We start from the raw sequence: 19,116 nt of genomic DNA on the forward strand, positions 1-19,116 counted from the left end.
TGATACGGCCAGCCTCTTTGAGGCAGCGACTGCGATAAATCTTCCTTCCATCGAGGAGATCTGAGCCGATGACGGACTGGGCAGTGTTTACTACTTTTTGTAGTCTTTTCCTCTCCAGGGCGCTCAAATTACCAAACCAAGCCACGATGCAACCGGTCAGCATGCTCTCGACTGTGCACCTGTAGAAGTTAGAGAGAGTCCTCCTTGACAAACCGACTCTCCGTAATCTTCTCGGGAAGTAGAGGCGCTGATGAGCTTTCTTAATAATTGTATCAGTGTTCTCGGACCAGGAAAGATCTTCAGAGATGTGCACGCCCAGGAATTTGAAGCTCTTGACCCTCCGACATCTCTCGGCCATTTACGGCTGCATTGACCACTGCACCCATGCAGAACTCATGGACTTCACGACTAACTTCCATCCTGCGCTCAAATTCACTTGGACCATTCTCGGACATCTCGCGACCGTTTACAAGTTCTCCTGCTCTGAACGTTCGTTCCATTCACCCACCGCCCCCTGCGGGGAAAAGTTGCCCCTCAGGTCCTTGTTAAATCTTGCCCCTCTCACCTTAACCCTCATCCATGGTTCTGGATTCTCCACCTCAGGGTACAAGACTGTTTATTGATTCTTTTGTTGTGTCTAATGTTATCTACGTTTACTGTGCTTACAGGATGGTTTGCTACTGCAGGAAAGAATTCCATTGTGATGTTTTCGGTCCGTATGACAATGAAACACTCTTGACCACTGCCAAGCACATTTTTTGAGAGCCAAGTGGCTGAGGAACTTTCGGGAGTGAGGGGGTGAGCCTCCAGCCAGTGTAAACACACTGCAAGCAGCAAAGTGCACGCATTAAAAACAAAAAAAAAAAGATTAATTTAAATTACAAGTCTCCAAAACTGCAGCAACGTGGATGTGATTTAAAAACTGCTGAAATAAAAGCCAGATGGTGGAGATTTAGAAGACGAGATGTAACATGGAGTGTGTGGTGTGTCCACCAGCAATGGTCCCAATTAGGTCCAGATGTGTGTGCGTTTGACTCATCGCATGCACAGCGAGGTAAAACTGACATTTAAACTCCAAATCACCCAGGCCTGCACAGAGGTAAAAACAATGCTCAATACTGCAAGCCACATCCACAGCTTGGAATAACATTCCTGTACAAGCCTGACAGGCGGAGGTATCATTACACCGAGCCTCTCGGGTAAAGAAGGTTCAGCCAGAACCCGACCCAGATCGCAGCTGCGACTGAATTTAGAGTCAGGGTCACACAGCACAGAAACAGGCCCTTCAGCCCAACCTCTGCATGCCGACCGAGATTTTAGGACCGGGATGAGAAAAAAAAAATTCGCACAGAGAGTGGTGAATCTGTGGAATTCTCTGCCACAGAAGGTAGTTGAGGCCAGTTCATTGGCTATATTTAAGAGGGAGTTAGATTTGGCCCTTGTGGCTAAAGGGATCAGGGGGTATGGAGAGAAGGCAGGTACAGGATACCGATTTGGATGATCAGCCATGATCATATTGAATGGCGGTGCAGGCTCAAAGGGCCGAATGGCCTCTACTCCTGCACCTATTTTCTATGTCTATGTTTGTATGACCAACACTCCCCATTTACGAAAGTCCCACCTGCCCACATTTCACAAGTTCTATGAGTCTAATTAGGCCATTCGGCCCATTGAGTCTACTCCGCCATTCCTTTCCCCGCCTCCCCATAACCCTCGACACCCGTTCTAATCAAGAATCTGTCTATCTCTGCCTTAAATATATCCACTGACTTGGCCTCCACAGCCGTCTGTGGCAATGAGTTCCACAGATTCACCACCCTCTGCCTAAAGAAGTTCCTCCTCACCTCCTTTCTAAGGAGGGCAATATCCATAGAAACATAAAATTTCCCATCTGCCTGCACCCTTTGCAAGCGTCATTTAAACAGTATCCCGTACCTGCCTTCTCCCACCTGATCCCTTTAGCCACAAGGGCCACATGGCTCCCTCTTAAATATAGCCAATGACCCCTCCATCCATGTTCCATGAATATCCATCCAACATTCCCATCCTTGCAAGCGTCATTTAAACAGATATTGTACCCACCTACACTTGTTCCATGCACCCACCATGTTCCATGTGCTGAACATAATGCCAAGACCATCTGGCACATGTCCACTATGCCCACCGGATCATAACTGATATCCCTCCATTCCCTGCCTATCCACGTCTTATAAATGCCACCAACATATCTGCTTCACCCACTATTTTATTTTTTTCATGCTGGGAAAAAGTACTAATTGTTTACCCTATCTCTGCCTCTCCTCATTTTATAAACTTCTATCAGCTCTTCCTGCAATGTCCAACGCTCCAGAGACAACAATTCAAGTCTGTCCACCCGGCAGCTAATACTTCCTTAATCCAGACGTCACTCAGGGTAAACTTCCTCCAGGCACCAGGCTTCTACAAAACCTCCACATCCTTCCTGCAATGGGGCGACCAGAACGGCACACAATACTCCAACTGTGACCCAACCAGAGTCCTATACAGCTGCATCATGACTTGAATGAATAAGTTTATTGGCCAAGTATTCACATACAAGGAATTTGCCTTGGTGCTCCGCCCGCAAGCGACAACATGACATCCAGCGACAGTTAGGAAAGACACATAAAACATTAAACATTAATAATAAAACATTGTTGATTAAACATGTGAATTAAATAAAATACCAGATCAAAAGGAGGCTACAGATTTTTGGCTGTTGAGTAGAGCAACTACTCGTGGATAAAAACTGTTTTTATGTCTGGCTGTGGCAGCTTTGACAGTCCGGAGTCGCCTTCCAGAGGGAAGTGATTCAAAGAGTTTGTGGCCGGGTTGAGAGGGGTCAGAGATGATCTTGCCCGCTCACTTCCTGACCCTTGCAGTGTACAGTTCATCAATGGAGGGAAGGTTGCAGCCAATAACCTTCTCAGCTGATCGGACAATTCACTGCACCAGAATTTTACCTTTCAGGGTCAGGTATTAAATGGAGTTACACAGAAAATACATAGAAAATAGGTGCAGGAGGAGGTCATTCGGCCCTTCGAGCCAGCACCGCAAACCCGAGTTTACCCAAACACTTACATGAAAGAATGTTTTTACAAACTTGTCTCCAGCAAAGCTACGAGATATTTCAAACTAGTCCGATACAACTTTCATTTAATACCGAAAACCAGCGCATATGTTCCTTCATCTGCACAAGGCTCATTCTGATATAGATTTAAATATTATACAGGAATAGATCTATTAAACATGCATTCAATAAAACACAGCAGTATTGCCTCAAAACACAGGTCATTGCAGGAAAAATGTTCCCCATGTTGGGCAAGGAGTCACAGTTTAAGAATAAGGGGTAGGCCATTTAGGACTGAGATGAGAGTTGTGAATTTGTGGAATTCTCTGCCACAGAAGGCAGTGGAGGCCAATTCACTGGATGTGAACAAGAGTGGGTTAGATTTAGCTCATAGGGCTAAGGGAATCAATGGATACGGGGAGAAAGCAGGAAAGGGGTACTGACTTTGGATGATCAGCCGTGATCATATTGAATGGCGGTGCCGTCTCGAAGGGCCGAATGGCCTCCTCCTGCACCTATTTTTCTCTGTTTCTATTAGCAAGCCTTTAAGATGCAAATTGAAAATGCACTGAATTTAGTTAGTGATCATTCCACTTTGGAAAAGAGCCCTCTCATTTTGCATACAACTCCAGCCAAAGTACGCAGCTGCCAGAAATATGGTCAACATAATCCAGAATACAGAAGCATTCTCTTATATAATGGAAACAATCTTGCATTACGTGAATTGTTTAAAATCAAACGCTGCTAAATTAAACACGGACTTGAGATTCACCTTTCACCATCAGGGAGTGTGCTTATCTGAAGCTGTTAGCTACACGTATAAACAAAACTGCAGACATTAAGGGCGGCTGGTAGATCCAGGTTTGCACCAGAGATCCAGGTTTGATCCCGACCTCAGGTGCTGTCTGTGTGGAGTTTGCACGTTCTCCCTGTGACTGCGTGGGTTTTTTCCCACACCCCAAAGACGTGCGGGTGTGTAGGTTAATTGGCCCTCTGTAAACTGCTCCCTTGTGAGTAGGGAGTGAACAAGAAAGTGGGATAACACAGAACTAGTGTGAATGGGTGACTGATGGTCGGCTTGGACTCGATGGGCCGAAGGGCCTGTTTCCATGCTGTATGTTCTGAGCAATCGAATACCAAGACTAATGCTGCCTATTCCACCAAAAACAAGATCACATCTACATAAAAACATCTATATGTGTGTTCTCAAAGCCCAATTTACAATTTTAAATAATACTTCATTAATAGACCACAGGATGGGGAAAATGAGCCCTCAATTATATAAATGTACTAGACTAAGTGGGACCCGTTGGGTCCCATGTTCAATCGGAAGGGCTGGTCCCGCAATGCAATATTCCACCTCTCCACCAATTCCAATATTGCTGGCCAGTGGGGGGGCTTTCTGGAGCGCTAGTATGGGTGTTGTGGGCCGAAGGGCTTGGTTTCCAGAGGGCTAGTATGGACATTGTGGGGCAAATGCATTCTCGTGCTTGCAGCTCAGCCACTCAGGCCTGGTGGGCTGGCAGCTCAGTCACTCAGGCCTGGTGGGCTGGCAGCTCAGAAACTGCCAGAAGTTATGCCCAAAACCAGTGAGAGAGAGAGAGAAGGGGGAGAGGATGCAGAATCAATTTAAAACATTTTTCATCTTTTTCTGCAGATCACAGCAATGAAGGAGGAAAGTCTATCCTGGCCTGGATCTCACAGGGAGCAAATGAAGGGAGAAAAATACTGGGGTGAGGTTTAATACTTGCAGGGGGTATACTTACTGATGGGCCAAAGGGACTCCTCCTGGGTTAGTACAGACCTGATGGGCCAAAGGGGCTCTTAAAAAAGAAAGTGAAATCTCAGTGAAAGGCACTTTTTCTGGACTTTTCCTGGCCTGGCACGGGCCTTTTGGGCCAAAATGTTCTTCCTTGGGCAAAAGGGACTGGTTTCTCGGCTAATAGGTCCTTGTAGGCCGAAATTAATGGTTTCATGCAGGCCAAACAACTCATTTCATTTCATTTCCATTTCATTTCAAGCACAGGGCAGGCCAAACAGCACATTGCATTTCATTTCAATTCAATTGCAGTTTCAAACACAGGGCAGGCCGAATAGCTCATTGCATTTTCATTTCACTTCCATTGCCATTGCAGTTTCAAGCACAGGGCAGGCCAAGCCAAAGAGCTGATTGCATTTTCACTTCACCCCCCCCCATTGCAGTTTCAAGCACAGGGCAGGCCAAATAAAGAGCTGATTGCATTTTCACCAAGCCAATTCACCTTCAAACCTGTACATCTTTGGAGTGTGGAAGGAAACCGGAGCACCCGGGGGAATCCTAAGCAGGTCATGGGGAGAACGTGCAAACTCCGTACAGACAGCTCCTGTAGTCAGGAACGAACCCGGGTCTCTGGCGCTGTGAAGCAGCAACTCGGCCCCTTATGATATACTTCAATCTGAAAAGTTTGATATTATCCAAAGGAAAGTGGGAGATGTGTGTTACATAATTCCATGAGAATCTCCAAGTACTGCGCCTAGTTCTTCAGTGATCTGTATACAACAGCTTCAATTAACTCCAGATAACAACATATCATATCTAGCTGGGTTTTGTTTTGGAGTTTGATCATTTTTCACATTTCGGAAAAACTCACCGGAAAGTCCCATCGAAGTTTGATCGGTGAATGAAGCTCAACTTAGCATCGGCCCAGTATAGTTTTTCTTCTTCATAATCCAACGTCAGCCCATTCGGCCAGTAAATATTACTGTCAATTATAATGGATCTCTTTGTACCATCCATTCCAGCCCGTTCAATCTTTGGCACTTCACCCCAATCTGTCCAATACATGTACCTAGGATTTAAAAAAAAAGATGAATCATTTTAAGATTTTAAAACCAACGTTAACATAAACTAAAAGTTTACTGAAGTGGGTTTTTTGTACACAACAATGATGGCAGCACACATGAGAGATAAAAATACATATCATACACATTACATGGCCAGAAAACAAAATAATGGTGTTTAACTCTTTGTTTAGATGTGACATGTCATCTTTAGGACCGAGATGAGGAAAACATTTTTCACACAGAGAGTGGTGAATCTCCGGAATTCTCTGCCACATAAGGTAGTTGAGGCCAGTTCGTTGGCTATATTTAATAATCTTATTTCTATAGCACATTTTTAGTCAACTTGCATTGACCCCAAAGTGCTTCACATAATTACATTACATTTACACACAGGCAAAGGTGGGTGAAGTGTCTTGCCCCAAGGACACAACGACAGTATGCACTCCAAGCGGGATTCGAACCAGCTACCTTCCGGTCGCCAGCTGAACACTTAGCCCATTGCGCCATCTGTCGTCCCACAGAGAGGGAGTTAGATGTGGCCCTTGTGGCTAAAGGGATCAGGGGGTATGGAGAGAAGGCAGGTACAGGATACCGAGTTGGATGATCAGCCATGATCATATTGAATGGCGGTGCAGGCTCGATGGGCCGAATGGCCGACACCTGCACCTAATTTCTATGTTTCTATGTCTTGTGCCATCACCAAACACAAAGCACTGGTTTACTCAAAGAGTTCAAATAAGTGAATAATTTAAATATATATATTACTAGGCAAATGGAACATCATTCTTCATTTATAAAGGAAAAATGTGGAAACTTATTTGGGAATTTGTTAAATTTCAACAGCTAAAACGTATGAATAAATTGACAGTGCAATGAAATGAGTCGCTCTAATTCTACCAAAGCAAGGTTGCTGTATAATCAATCACAAGGAAGAGGGACTCATTTTTTTTAAAGAATTAAACTAAAAATTAATAGTGTGGGTAGGAACTGCAGATGCTGGCTTTCAGTGAATATAGACACAAGATGCTGCAGGGACTCAGCGGGTCAGGCAACATCTCTGGAGAGCAGGAACGGGTGACGTTTCAGTTCGAGACCCTCTTCAGACGCCTCGACCTAAAACGTCACCCCTACCTTCTATTCAGAGATGCTGCCTGGCCCGATGCCTTACTCCAGCATTTTGTAAAAATTATTAATTATTATTCCAAATATGAGGATTTTACGCCCCTGTCCCACTTAGGAAGCCTGAACGGAAACCTCTGGAGACTTTGCGCCCCACCCAAGGTTTCCGTGCGGTTCCCGGAGGTTTTTGTCTGTCTCCCTACCTGCTTCCACTACCTGCAACCTCCGGCAACCACCTGCAACCTCCTTTTTTTTACTGAATCCTATTAACCTACAAACCTGCACTTCTTTGGCGAGTGGGAGGACCCCAGAGAAAACCCACGTGGTCACGGGGAGAACGTACAAACTCCGTACAGACAGCGCTCGTAGTCAGGATCAAACCCGGGTCTCTGGCGCCGTGAGGCAGCAACTCTACCGCTGCGCCTATCTACAACACTTCATCAGTCAGGGCAGCCGCTGAATTCAATACGCAATTCTCCAACTGTAGATCATTCTCTCTTTCCATCTGCTTGTTAGAGGACTGGCCGTTCCCCCTGGAGCAATAGTCATCTTGTAGTTTGGAATGAAGGAGAGTGGCCCTTCCACTGGAGTTAAACGCACCATGCACCGCCTCAACTATTAATGTGTCCCCCCCCCAGGATGGAAATGTCAAAAACTAGGAGGCAGTGGTTTAACATGAGACGGATAAAGTTTAAAGATGTACAAGAACATACACACGTACACACACACATACACACACACACGTGTACACACACACACACATACATACACACACACACACACACACACACACACACACATACACACACACACACACACACACACACACACACGTACACACATATACACACATACACGCACACACGTACACACACAAACACACACACGTACACGTACACACACACACACACACACGTACACACACAAACACGTACACACACACACAAACACACCCATACGCACACCCATACGCACACACACCGTGCTGCCAGGGGTGGTGGTGGAGGCAGATCCATTAGCGATATTTAAGAGGCTGTTAGACAGACACATGGATATGCAGGGCAGGAGGGACAGACAGGCAGGCAGATGAGATTAGTTGAACTGAATTTCTTTGGCAGAGACATTGTTGCCCACAGGACCTGTTCCGGAGCTGCATTATATTCTTTGTCCTAAAAGCAAAGTTCCAATAAGGTTCCAACAAAAACAAGCCCTTCAGCCCAACCCATCGTGGCGTCTACAATGTCCCGTCTCCTGTCCAATTTGCTCGATGCTCATATTTATTTCTCATGGCAATCCCATTTCAGTCGTCCTTCACTGCACTGGTCTGGGTTCAGGGCCAAAGTAAATGAGACACCTTGGAATCCCTTCTCGGGCTACGTACATGGAGTAATTACTAAAGTCAAGGAGCAGGCAGGCCGGTTTGTCCGAGAGAGAGTGTGCGAGTCATGGGTTTAATGAGCAGAGCCCTGGAGGCGGTGCTGAGTCTGGGTGCTGGATCGGGCAGCGTCAGGGTGAACGACAGCCTGTCAAACCGGAGAAAGCAGAGCTAGTCGTCCTGCTCTGCATCTGAAACACACGCTGGCAATGACTGCCCGGGGCAACCACGACAAGAATGCCTGACCACTTCCCAACTCACAGCCAGCCCCATGATTAATTCGGGCACAAACACAAGGAAGGCCAGTTTTATTTTTCCTCCTGCCGCTGACCTACGATTCACTCTTAAGGAAACACACGAACGGAAGTTATACAACTGACAAACGTACGTTGACAAGAGTTGGAGGAGCTAGCATAAAAATAAAAAAAAAAGCCCAAGGCTTACCTCCCTCCTCTCAGTTGCAGCCCAGTCTGTCACACAGACCTGCCATCTATACTCAACGCCACATCGGGAAAGTAGCCATGGTAATTAATAACCACTCATACCACAATCCTGAACTTTCTGAGTGTTGAAGTCGGCAGGGCAGCACTCTGCATATCGCCAACTTGGACAATTTTACATTTACACCAAGCCAATTAACCTACAAACCTGTGCGTCTTTGGAGCGTGGGAGGAAACCGAAGACCTCGGACAAAACCCACGCAGGTCACGAGGAGAACGTACAAACTCCGTACAGACAGCACCCGCAGTCGGGATCGAACCCGGGTCTCTGGCGCTGGATTTTTACAGTAAGGCAGCAACTCTACCGCTGTGCCACCGTGACTGCCCAATCATGCCCCCTTCTCCCCACTCCTGTCAGATACAGGTACAGAAGCTTGAAAGCGCGCACCACCAGACTCTGGAACAGCTTCTGAATGGCCCTTCCATAAACTAGGGTACTGTCCGATCCACCAGCCTACCTCACTGCAGACATTGGACTTTTTCCTCTGGAACTGATGCGCTACGATGCTGAGAACTATACTCTGCACTCTGTATCTTCCCCTCTGCTCTACCTGTTGTACTCGAGTTTGGTTTGACTGTATCCAGCGACGTAGTATCTGATTTGATTGGACAACACAAAGAACAAAGCTTTCCACCGCTCACGTGACAATAATAAATAATCATTCATGTTAATCTAATCAGGTCGATTTAACACACGATCACAACAAGATCCATTGGGATAGCAAGACGAAAAACAAAAAAATAGAATGTCCCTCTCGAGATGGGAAAGATTTTAGTTTCTAGTTTAGAGATACAGCGCGGAAACAGGCCCTTCGGCCCAGCGAGTCTGTGCCGACCAGCGATCCCCGCACACTAACACTGCCCTACACACACTAGGGACAATTTACAATTATACGGCCTAGAAACCTGTACGTCTTTGGAGTGTCGAGTGTCGAGATGCGCTGATCGATTTCACAATGAACCGAGTTAAAATGGCTGCAAATGCGCCCGACACATCTGGGATCTCGTGTCGAAAAAACACCCCCAAAAAATATTCTAAATGTGAAACCTAGATTGTGACGTTTCACAGCAGAAAGGGTAAAAGTTGACAACGTCTCAAAAATGCATCGTTACAAAAAAATCACCACAAGTTAGAAAGCCCCCCCCCCCATAAGAGTTTGAGCAGATTTCACTCATCGGTAACATCAAGTTACTTTCCTCAGCAGTTCCAAGTCAAATGGTTTTGATTAAATGTGAAAAAGTGTAAGCATGAAAAGAGATGAAATATTTGGCTCGGATAATATGTTTTTTTAGATATAAAGAATCAAGTATTAAAAATCAGCTTCATGCCTTGCTTTGTAGCTGGTGAAGGGACATTCCTTCAGAATGAAGGCAGACGCCAGAGAGAGTCACAGAAGTCACAAGCTCGGCAGAAGTCCACACAGTTGTGCCAGGATAGAGTGGTAGGAGCGGTGGCGTGGAATGTCTACCAGTCGTCCTATTTAAGAATAAGGAGTAAGCCATTTAGAACGGAGACGAGGAAACACTTTTTCTCACAGAGAGTTGTGAGTCTGTGGAATTCTCTGCCTCAGAGGGAGGTGGAGGCAGGTTCTCTGGATGCTTTCAAGAGAGAGCTAGATAGGGCTCTTAAAAATAGTGGAGTCAGGGGATATGGGGAGAAGGCAGGAACGGGGTACTGATTGTGGATGATCAGCTATGATCACATCGAAGGGCCAAATGGCTTCCTCCTGCACCTGTTGTCTATTGTCGACACAGACCCTGATACATGCTGTCAACAGGCTGCCTGGTATCTCAACATCTTGCTGCCCTTTCTGTTCATGTTTTGGACACAGAAGGTTTTGGAGCCATTTCTGGCAAACCTTGAAACGGTTTTATTTGGAATAGAATCTGCGATCCGCCAACAGAATGTGGGCCCGCATTGTTCCAAATAAATACGGCATCAACACACTGCTTCTCAAGAGGACATAACGTGCTGGAGTAACTCAGCGGGTCAGGCATCATTTCTGGAGGACAAGGAAAGCGGATGTTTCTGACCCAAATCGCTGCCTACCCACATCCTACAGAGATGGAAAGGGGAGGGGAAAGAGGGAGAAAGCAGGGACTGCCTGAAATTGGAGAAGCCTCTTTCCCCTCCCCTTCCCAGCTCTCCCACAGCCCACTGTCTCTGCCTCTTCTTTTCTCCTTCCCGCCTCCCTCTCCCCACCTCCACATCAGTCTGAAGAAGGGTCTCAACCCGAAACGTCACCTATTCCTTCGCTCCATAGATGCTGCCTCACCCGCTGAGTTTCTCCAGCATTTTTATCTACCTTCGATTTTCCCAGCATCTTTCTTAAACATCTTATCTCTGGTGTTTTTGCACCAATATTGGGGTTATTATTTTGTTGGATATTTTTGGTTTTTATATATTATCTGTGTATCTGGAACCAAGGCCTCCTCTGCTGCCCCAAGTGTGAATATCATTGTCTCGTTGTCAGCACCGATGACAATTAAATACTCTTGAATCTTGGAGACAAACACAGTATGACTGAGTTAGCTGTTAATTGAATACTCTGCTCAAGTCCTCTGCAGATCACGGGCAATGTCGCAGTGCTAGTCAACACTGGCCTCAGCTCCGAGCCACCCATGGCCAGTCCTTACAGCGAGCGAGCAATGTCCTGCCAACACTTACAGCAGCACGCCAAACACAACTACAATCACACTGAAGAATAAACATCGCTTCATCAAAATACAAATCTACTTTCATGAGCGGTTTTCAGGCCAGTGCATTTGGAACTAACTATGTATCACCTGTCGTAGACTCATAGACCAACACAGCAAGAGAAAAGGCCCTTTGGCCCACCATGTCCATGCTACCCAACTTGGAGGTGATTGATAGACACAAGGGGCGTCACAGTGGTGGAGTGGTAGAGCTACTGCCTTACAGCACCAGAGACCCGGGTTCGATCCTGACTACGGGTGCTGTCTGTACGGACTTTGTACGTTCTCCGTGTGGGTTTTCTCAGAGATCTTCGGTTTCCTCCCACACTCCAAAGATGTACAGGTTTGTAGGTTAATTGGCTTGGTGTAAATGTAAATTGTCCCGAGTGGTGTGTGTAGGATAGTGTTAATGTACAAGGATCGCTGGTCGGTGGAAACTCGGTTGGCCAAAGGGCCTGTTTCCGTGCTGTATCTCTAAACTAAACTAAACAAGGGACTGCAGAAGATGGTTTACAGAAAATGACAACTCCTGTTTCCCCAATACATTGTGTAGATGCACAAAGTTTCTTCCCCACAGTGGGAGAATCGAGGGCCAAAGGAAGTCAGTTTAAGGGGAAAAGATTGAATAGGAATCCAAGGGGTAAAGGGCCTGTCCCACGAGCATGTGACCTGCATGCGGCAAGCGCGACCAAACCGGAAGCGGAGGTCGAGTGAGTGACATGAAGTTCGTGCGAAGTCCGCTGGAAGTTCGCGCGTGACGTACGGCGCCGATACGCTGCGCACGTCCGTCGAGGCGACTGCAGGCCGTTACCGCGCGGGATTTTTGAACACGGTCAGTTTTTCGGAGCCCCGCGCGATGTCGGGACCAGCTCCGCACAACTCCATACGGCTCCGGCCATCGAAGTGGGACCAGCCCCGCGAGGCCGTACGGCTCAAGCGACCACGTTAGGTCGCGCTTGCCGCATACAGGCGCATGCCCGTGGGACCGGTCCTTTACTTTTTCCACACAGAGGGCGGTGAGTGCATGGGACAAGCTGCCAGAGGGGGTAGTCGAGGCAGGGACTATCCCAACATTTAAGAAACAGTTAGACAGGTACATGGATAGGACAGGTTGGGATCGATATGGGCCAAACACAAGCAGGTGGGACTAGTGTAGCTGGGACATGTTGGCTGGTGTGGGCAAGTTGGGGGGAGGGGAAGGCCTATTTCCACACTGCATCACTCCCAGTTTGTACATTATTCAGGTGCTGGTATCTGCAATACCAGGGAGCTTTCCCCGAACATAGAGTGGAGATGAGGGGAGCACAATCTCAGGACAAAGTCTCTGGGACCTCAGTAAAACACAAAGTGCTGCTGGAACTCAGCAGGTCAGGCAGCATTTGCAGATGCTGGAAAATCGAAGGTAGACAAAAGTGCTGGAGAAACTCAGCGGGTGCAGATGCATCTATGGAGCTGCTGCACCCGCTGAGTTTCTCCAGCATCTATGTCTACCATTTGACAGCAGAAGCCTGAAGAATCAGTCTACAATCATCTGAAGAATCATCAAAACGCCACCTGTCTATGTCCTCCAGAGATGATGCCTGACCCGCTCAGTTACTCCAGCACTTTGTGTCCGACACGTAATTCCAGCATCTGCAGTTCCTTGTTTCCTCTTCTCTCTGTTGTTAGTATAACTCAATGACTTGAGCACTATTTTATTTGCTGTGGTGGATTCTATTACAAGTGGCGCTGCAACTGCCGAGGGTTTAGGAACACCACATGCAGTTTTTGACTTGAGCAGTTTGATCCCCCTAGAGAGATATCCCGGATCGATTTCCTGAGATGCTAGGGAGAGGTTTTAGGAGATTAAGGTAGGACTAGCCTGCACTCGATGGAACTTGGAATGAAGTTCAAAAGGGATTGGCTAGGCTGCCAAGAATGTTTCTTGTGGCTTGGTGGGGCGTTCTGGCAGGGGTATGTACAGGGTGAGATTAGGAGTGCTTTAGAATTCACTATCAGAGAGAACTGTACAAGCTTCACCCACAAGGACGGGGAAGGCTGAGAATGCGAGGGCTTTTTGGACATGAAAAGGTAATCAAGGGATATGGGGATGAGGCTTGACCACAGATCAACTATAATCATACTGAGTGAAGGAAACTGCCCGAGGGCCCTCCTGAGCAATCCTGATGCTGCGTCTTTGTTCTTGCCTGTGCCGAACATAATAATGGGCTGAGATTACAAACAATGGCACCATCTTCATTACGCATTGGTACCTGAGAGAATAACTCTCTGCAAATCAAAGCACATAACATCACGCCTCTCATCAGTCATTACGTTGGTTCATTAACATAGAACAAGTGCAGGCCCTTCGGCTCGCAGCGTTTCAGGCGAAGATGATGCCAACTCTTACATAGAAACATAGAAAATAGGTGCAGGAGAAGGCCATTCGGCCCTTCGAGCCTGCACCGCCATTCAATATGATCATGGCTGATCATCCAACTCAGTATGCCATACCTGCCTTCTCTCCATACCCCCTGATCCCTTTAGCCACAAGGGCCACATCTAACTCCCTCTTAAATATAGCCAATGAACTGTGGCCTCAACTACCTTCTGTGGCAGAGAATTCCACAGATTCACCACTCTCTGTGTGAAAAATGATTTTCTCATCTCGGTCCTAAAAGATTTCCCTCTTATCCTTAAACTGTGACCCCTAGTTCTGGACTTCCCCAACATCGGGAATAATCTTCCTGCATCTAGCCTGTCCAACCCCTTAAGAATTTTGTAAGATTTTATAAGATCCCCCCTCAATCTTCTAAATTCTAGCGAGTACAAGCTGAGTCTATCCAGTCTTTCTTCATATGAAAGTCCTGACATCCCAGGAATCAGTCCGGTGAACCGTCTCTGTACTCCCTCTATGGCAATAATGTCCTTCCTCAGATTAGGAGACCAAAACTGTATGCAATACTCCAGGTGTGGTCTCACCAAGACCCTGTACAACTGAGGTAGAACCTCCCTGCTCCTATCTACTTATTAAAAAGCATCTTAAACACCACTATCGTATCTGCCTCCACCACCACCCCCACCCCTGGCAGCATGTTCCAGGTACTCACTGCACTGTGAAAACAGTGTGGGGCAAGTCCAGAACCAGGGGCCACAGTCTTAGAATAAAGGGGAGGTCATTTAAGACTGAGGTGAGAAAAAAAAAATTCACCCAGAGAGTTGTGAATTTATGGAATTCCCTGCCACAGAGGGCAGTGGAGGCCAAGTCACTGGATGGATTTAAGAGAGAGTTAGATAGAGCTCTAGGGGCTAGTGGAGTCAAGGGATATGGGGAGAAGGCAGGCGCGGGTTATTGATTGGGGATGATCAGCCATGATCACATTGAATGGCGGTGCTGGCTCGAAGGGCCGAATGGCCTCCTCCTGCACCTATTTTCTATGTTTCTGTGTAATATTTTGACTTTACCCCTCTCACCATCAAGCTGTGGCCTCCAGTTGATTTGTTCCACTCTGGGGGGTAAAGGTTCTGCTTGTCGCCCCGATCCATGCTTCTCATAATTCTTCCGGAGATGACCAAATGTTTAAAATTCTTTATGGTATTTTCTAATTATGTTTTAGCATTTTGCCACTAAAAGGCGGTGCTGGCTCGAAGGGCCGAATGGCCTCCTCCTGCACCTGTCTCTCAGCCGCCCCACGAGCCTTCGAGCCGTTTCCCGTTCACCGACCAACATGAAAAGTCATTACCATTGGGTTGAAAACTGAAATTTATTTCCAATAACTTCAAGTCTGTTTAGTTAAGATATTAAACGGAAGATGGGGAGAGGGTGTGAGGTGTCCTGAATGTGGGCGGGAGGGGACTGAGCGGGGGGGGAGGATGAGATGGGGTCGAGGTATCAAGAGAGATGTTCCGTGGGGCAAGAGCAGGTAGGTACAAGGGGCCAGCTTATCATAGAGTTTTACAGCTCAGAAACTGGCCCTTCGGCCCACCTTGCCCATGTCAATCCATTTGGGCTAGTCCTATCGGCCTCCATTGGGGCCCAGAGCCCTGCAGAATCTTCTCATCTCATATCTGTCCAAATGACTACTGCAGTCCTGCTTGTGAATAGTGGGTAGTTTTCAGTTTAGTAATACAGCGCAGAAACAGGTCCGTTAGCCCACCATGTACACAATGACCAGCGATCCCCGCTCATCAATGCCATTCTACACACACTGGGGACAATCTAACCAAAGCCAATTAACCTACAAACCTGCACGCCTTTGGAGTGTGGGAGGAAACCGGAGCACCCAGAGAAAACCCACGGATATTGCGGGGAGAACGTGCAAACTCCGTACAGACAGCACCCGTCGTCAGGATCGAACCAGGGTAAAGGGCCTTTCCCACTTTCACGACCTCTGCTGAGTTTGCCCTCGACTCGTACTCGCAGCATGGTCGTCACAAGTTCGTAGGTAGGTCGTAGCAGGGAGCGATGCTAGTCGTAGCTACTCGTGGCATCAAGTAGGTCGGGGCGTTTTTCTAGCCTGATGGAAAATGTCCACGAGTAAAAAAGGTGGTGAATTAGGTGGTGAAAGTGGGACAGGACCTTTAGGCAGCAAGTCTACCGCTGTGCACCCCTAGCAGATAGAAATCTGTAGCGGTTGGAGAGGTGTCAGCCAACAGGGCTGTGGAGGGGAGGAGATGGGTGAGGGAGCGAGTGGCCTGGTGATCAGTGGTCCACAGGTCGGTGGGAGGTCCAGGAGCTGTTTGCAAGCAGAGGTACCACCAGAACGTTGATCTTGCACTGAATCCCAAGCCGTGTGTGTCTAGTGTTTACAACACAACTACACTGGCATCACTCCGCTACTGAAACATGTACTTACCACCTGACCTATCGGTTTCATCAATGACAATCCTGCGATAGAGACCCAGTTTGATCCTGACCTCAGGTGCTCTCTGTGGGGAGTTTGCATGTTCTCCCAGTGACTTGCGTGGGTTTTCTCCGGGTGCTCCGGTTTCCTCCCACATCCCAAAAACGTGCGGGTTTGTAGGTTAATCGGCCCCTCTGTAAATAGCCCCCTAGTGTGTAGGGAGTGGATGAGAAAGTGGGATAGCATAGAACTAGTGGGAAGGAGTGATCGATGGTCTGCATGGACTAGGTGGGCTGAAGGGCCTGTTTCTGTGCTGTATTTCTAAACTAAAATCTCTGACAAGATTCTGTCCTGCACCCCTGACCACCCACCCATCCATTGGTGCTGAGCTCACCCCAATAGGTAATACCAGAATTGTGTCATTTTTTTCTTGGTCTCACCCGCTGGAAATTGCCTTTTGAATCTAGACCTTGCTTTCAAAGAGTCTGCGTCTTACAGTAGTGGAGCAAAGCTCTCAGCCCAGAGTCCACATCAACTGGCCAGCACTTATTTATACGATCTCATGATGAGGATGAGAGGGCATCTCATTGAAACATATAAGATTGTTAAGGATTTGGACACGCTAAAGGCAGGAAACATGTTCCCGATGTTGGGAGAGTCCAGAACCAGGGGCCACAGTTTAAGAATAAGGAGTAAGCCAGTTAGAAATGGAGACGGGGAAACACATTTTCTCACAGAGAGTGGTGAGTCTGTGGAATTCTCTGCCTCAGAGGGTGGTGGAGGCAGGTTCTCTGGATGCTTTCAAGAGAGAGCTAGATAGGGCTCTAAAAAATAGTGGAGTCAGGGGATATGGGGAGAAGGCAGGAACGGGGTACTGATTGGGGATGATCAGCCATGATCACATTGAATGGCGGTGCTGGCTCGAAGGGCCGAATGGCCTCTTCTCCTGCACCTATTGTCTATTATTTACATTATATTCACAATGCCAATCACCAACTTCTTCATTTCAGAAATATCCTGAAAGTCCATCTCTTCGTTCAAGCCAAACAGATTCAATGAATAGAAGTTTAATGTAATGCATAAACTTGATTATAAAAATCAACTAGGCCATAAAATGTCCATCCAATCTGCAAATGCAGAATAATTCTTAGTTTGCCTTAATTTCTCATGCTTATAAACAGATCCAAAGAGCTATTTTACAGGACATCCCGGTAATGCAAGTCACATATAACTTCTTAACCACATCTTTAATAACACAGGAGACGGCTGTGCAATATAATGAAGAAATGAAGCTTTTCTTTGACAAGTTTATTAGTAGTTGCGATTTTTACTTCCACTTCCACCCTCGACCCCAAGTTCCTGGTTTAAATTGTCTTTCCAAAATTAATTTGCAGATGAAGCAAATGCAAAAAACGTCTGCAGAGATCACGGGTGAACTTTGCAGACAGGCGCGGCGGCACGGCAGATACGTCAGCGCGGCAAAATGTTCATCCACGCGCCCGTCTGTTCTCACAGTGTTTGACACATTAATACAGACCCTCATGGCACAGACAGTCCACTTTGTGTGCTTGGCATTCAGCGTCTCCGAGCATGCCGTTTCATACTGCTGCTTCACACGGGTTTATAAGCTGATGAAATTGTTCAGCTGCTCCTTCAGGAAGCACCAACAATGACCCCCATCCCAGTCAGTATACAAAACCACCCAGGCGTGCAGAGAGAATGAATATAGACGGCACAAAATAAAACCCCCCCCCCCCCCCCCCCCCCCCCCCCATCCGAGGCCTCTCTAGGTCTGGGGAGCAGCAACGAACAAGAGAATTTTTTTCTTTTCTTGTTTTTAACTAAAACCTTACATAGCCAAATTTTACAGAGAGGGAAAAAAAAAAAGTCCTTGCACTACAGCCCATCGTCATTTTTAGGAGTTTAAGTTCTTTTTTTTATTTAATTTAAAAAATAAATTCCTTCCCTTGCTTTTGGCCATCTCAGTTTACGGTGTTTTGGCCGAGGCTGTGGACAATTCCCCAGTTGTTAATCAATGCGTACGCCACTCATTCCTTTTGTATTAGAATCTTTTCAGCCGACATCAAATACATTCCAGGGGTAAACCAGATTCAAAATTAAATTTTAGCTGCAAATCTGGCAGGAAAAAAACAAAAACCACAATGCTCTCACGACAGTGAGAAAAATTCTAGATTGTTCTGCTTCACGCGCCAAAGTCGTTAGTCATCCGTGATCTGATGACAGATACATTTGAAGCCAACAATGTCCCTCCCCAATAACAAAACTGCATCCTCTGGAATAAAGGATTTAGCTGTGAGCAAGGTTGTATATTCACTGAGACGGCTGGAGGCTCACAACCTTGTTCACGGCTAAATTATTTATTCCAGAGGATGCTCACCGCTCTAACTACAAGTAGAAAGGTAGGAACATGTTAGAGTAGAATTAGGCCATTCGGCCCATCGAGTCCACTCTGCCATTCAATCGTGGCTGTTCTCTGCCACCGAATCTCATTCTCCTGCCTTCTCCTCAAAACCCTTGACACCCGTTCTAATCAAGAACTTGTCTATCTCTGCCTTAAAAACATCCACTGACTTGGCCTCCACAGCCCTCTGTGGCAATGAGTTCCACAGATTAACTACCCTCTGACTAAAGAAGTTCCTCCTCACCCCCTTTCTAAAAGAGCGCCCTTTA

General features: G+C 46.9%; 1 protein-coding gene across 1 annotated transcript in view; it reads right to left on the reverse strand.

Moving 5' to 3' along the window:
* The window catches only part of lrp6 (low density lipoprotein receptor-related protein 6), a 122,726-nt gene that overhangs the window by 71,734 nt on the left and 31,876 nt on the right, over nucleotides 1-19,116 (reverse strand). Inside the window, exon 3 of the mRNA XM_055650038.1 lies at nucleotides 5,719-5,916. Coding sequence (XP_055506013.1) covers nucleotides 5,719-5,916 — 198 coding nt within the window. The remainder of the gene's footprint in view (nucleotides 1-5,718; nucleotides 5,917-19,116) is intronic.

The sequence above is a fragment of the Leucoraja erinacea genome, chromosome 19 (genome assembly GCF_028641065.1).
Source record: "Leucoraja erinacea ecotype New England chromosome 19, Leri_hhj_1, whole genome shotgun sequence".
Taxonomy (NCBI): Eukaryota; Metazoa; Chordata; class Chondrichthyes; order Rajiformes; family Rajidae; genus Leucoraja; species Leucoraja erinaceus.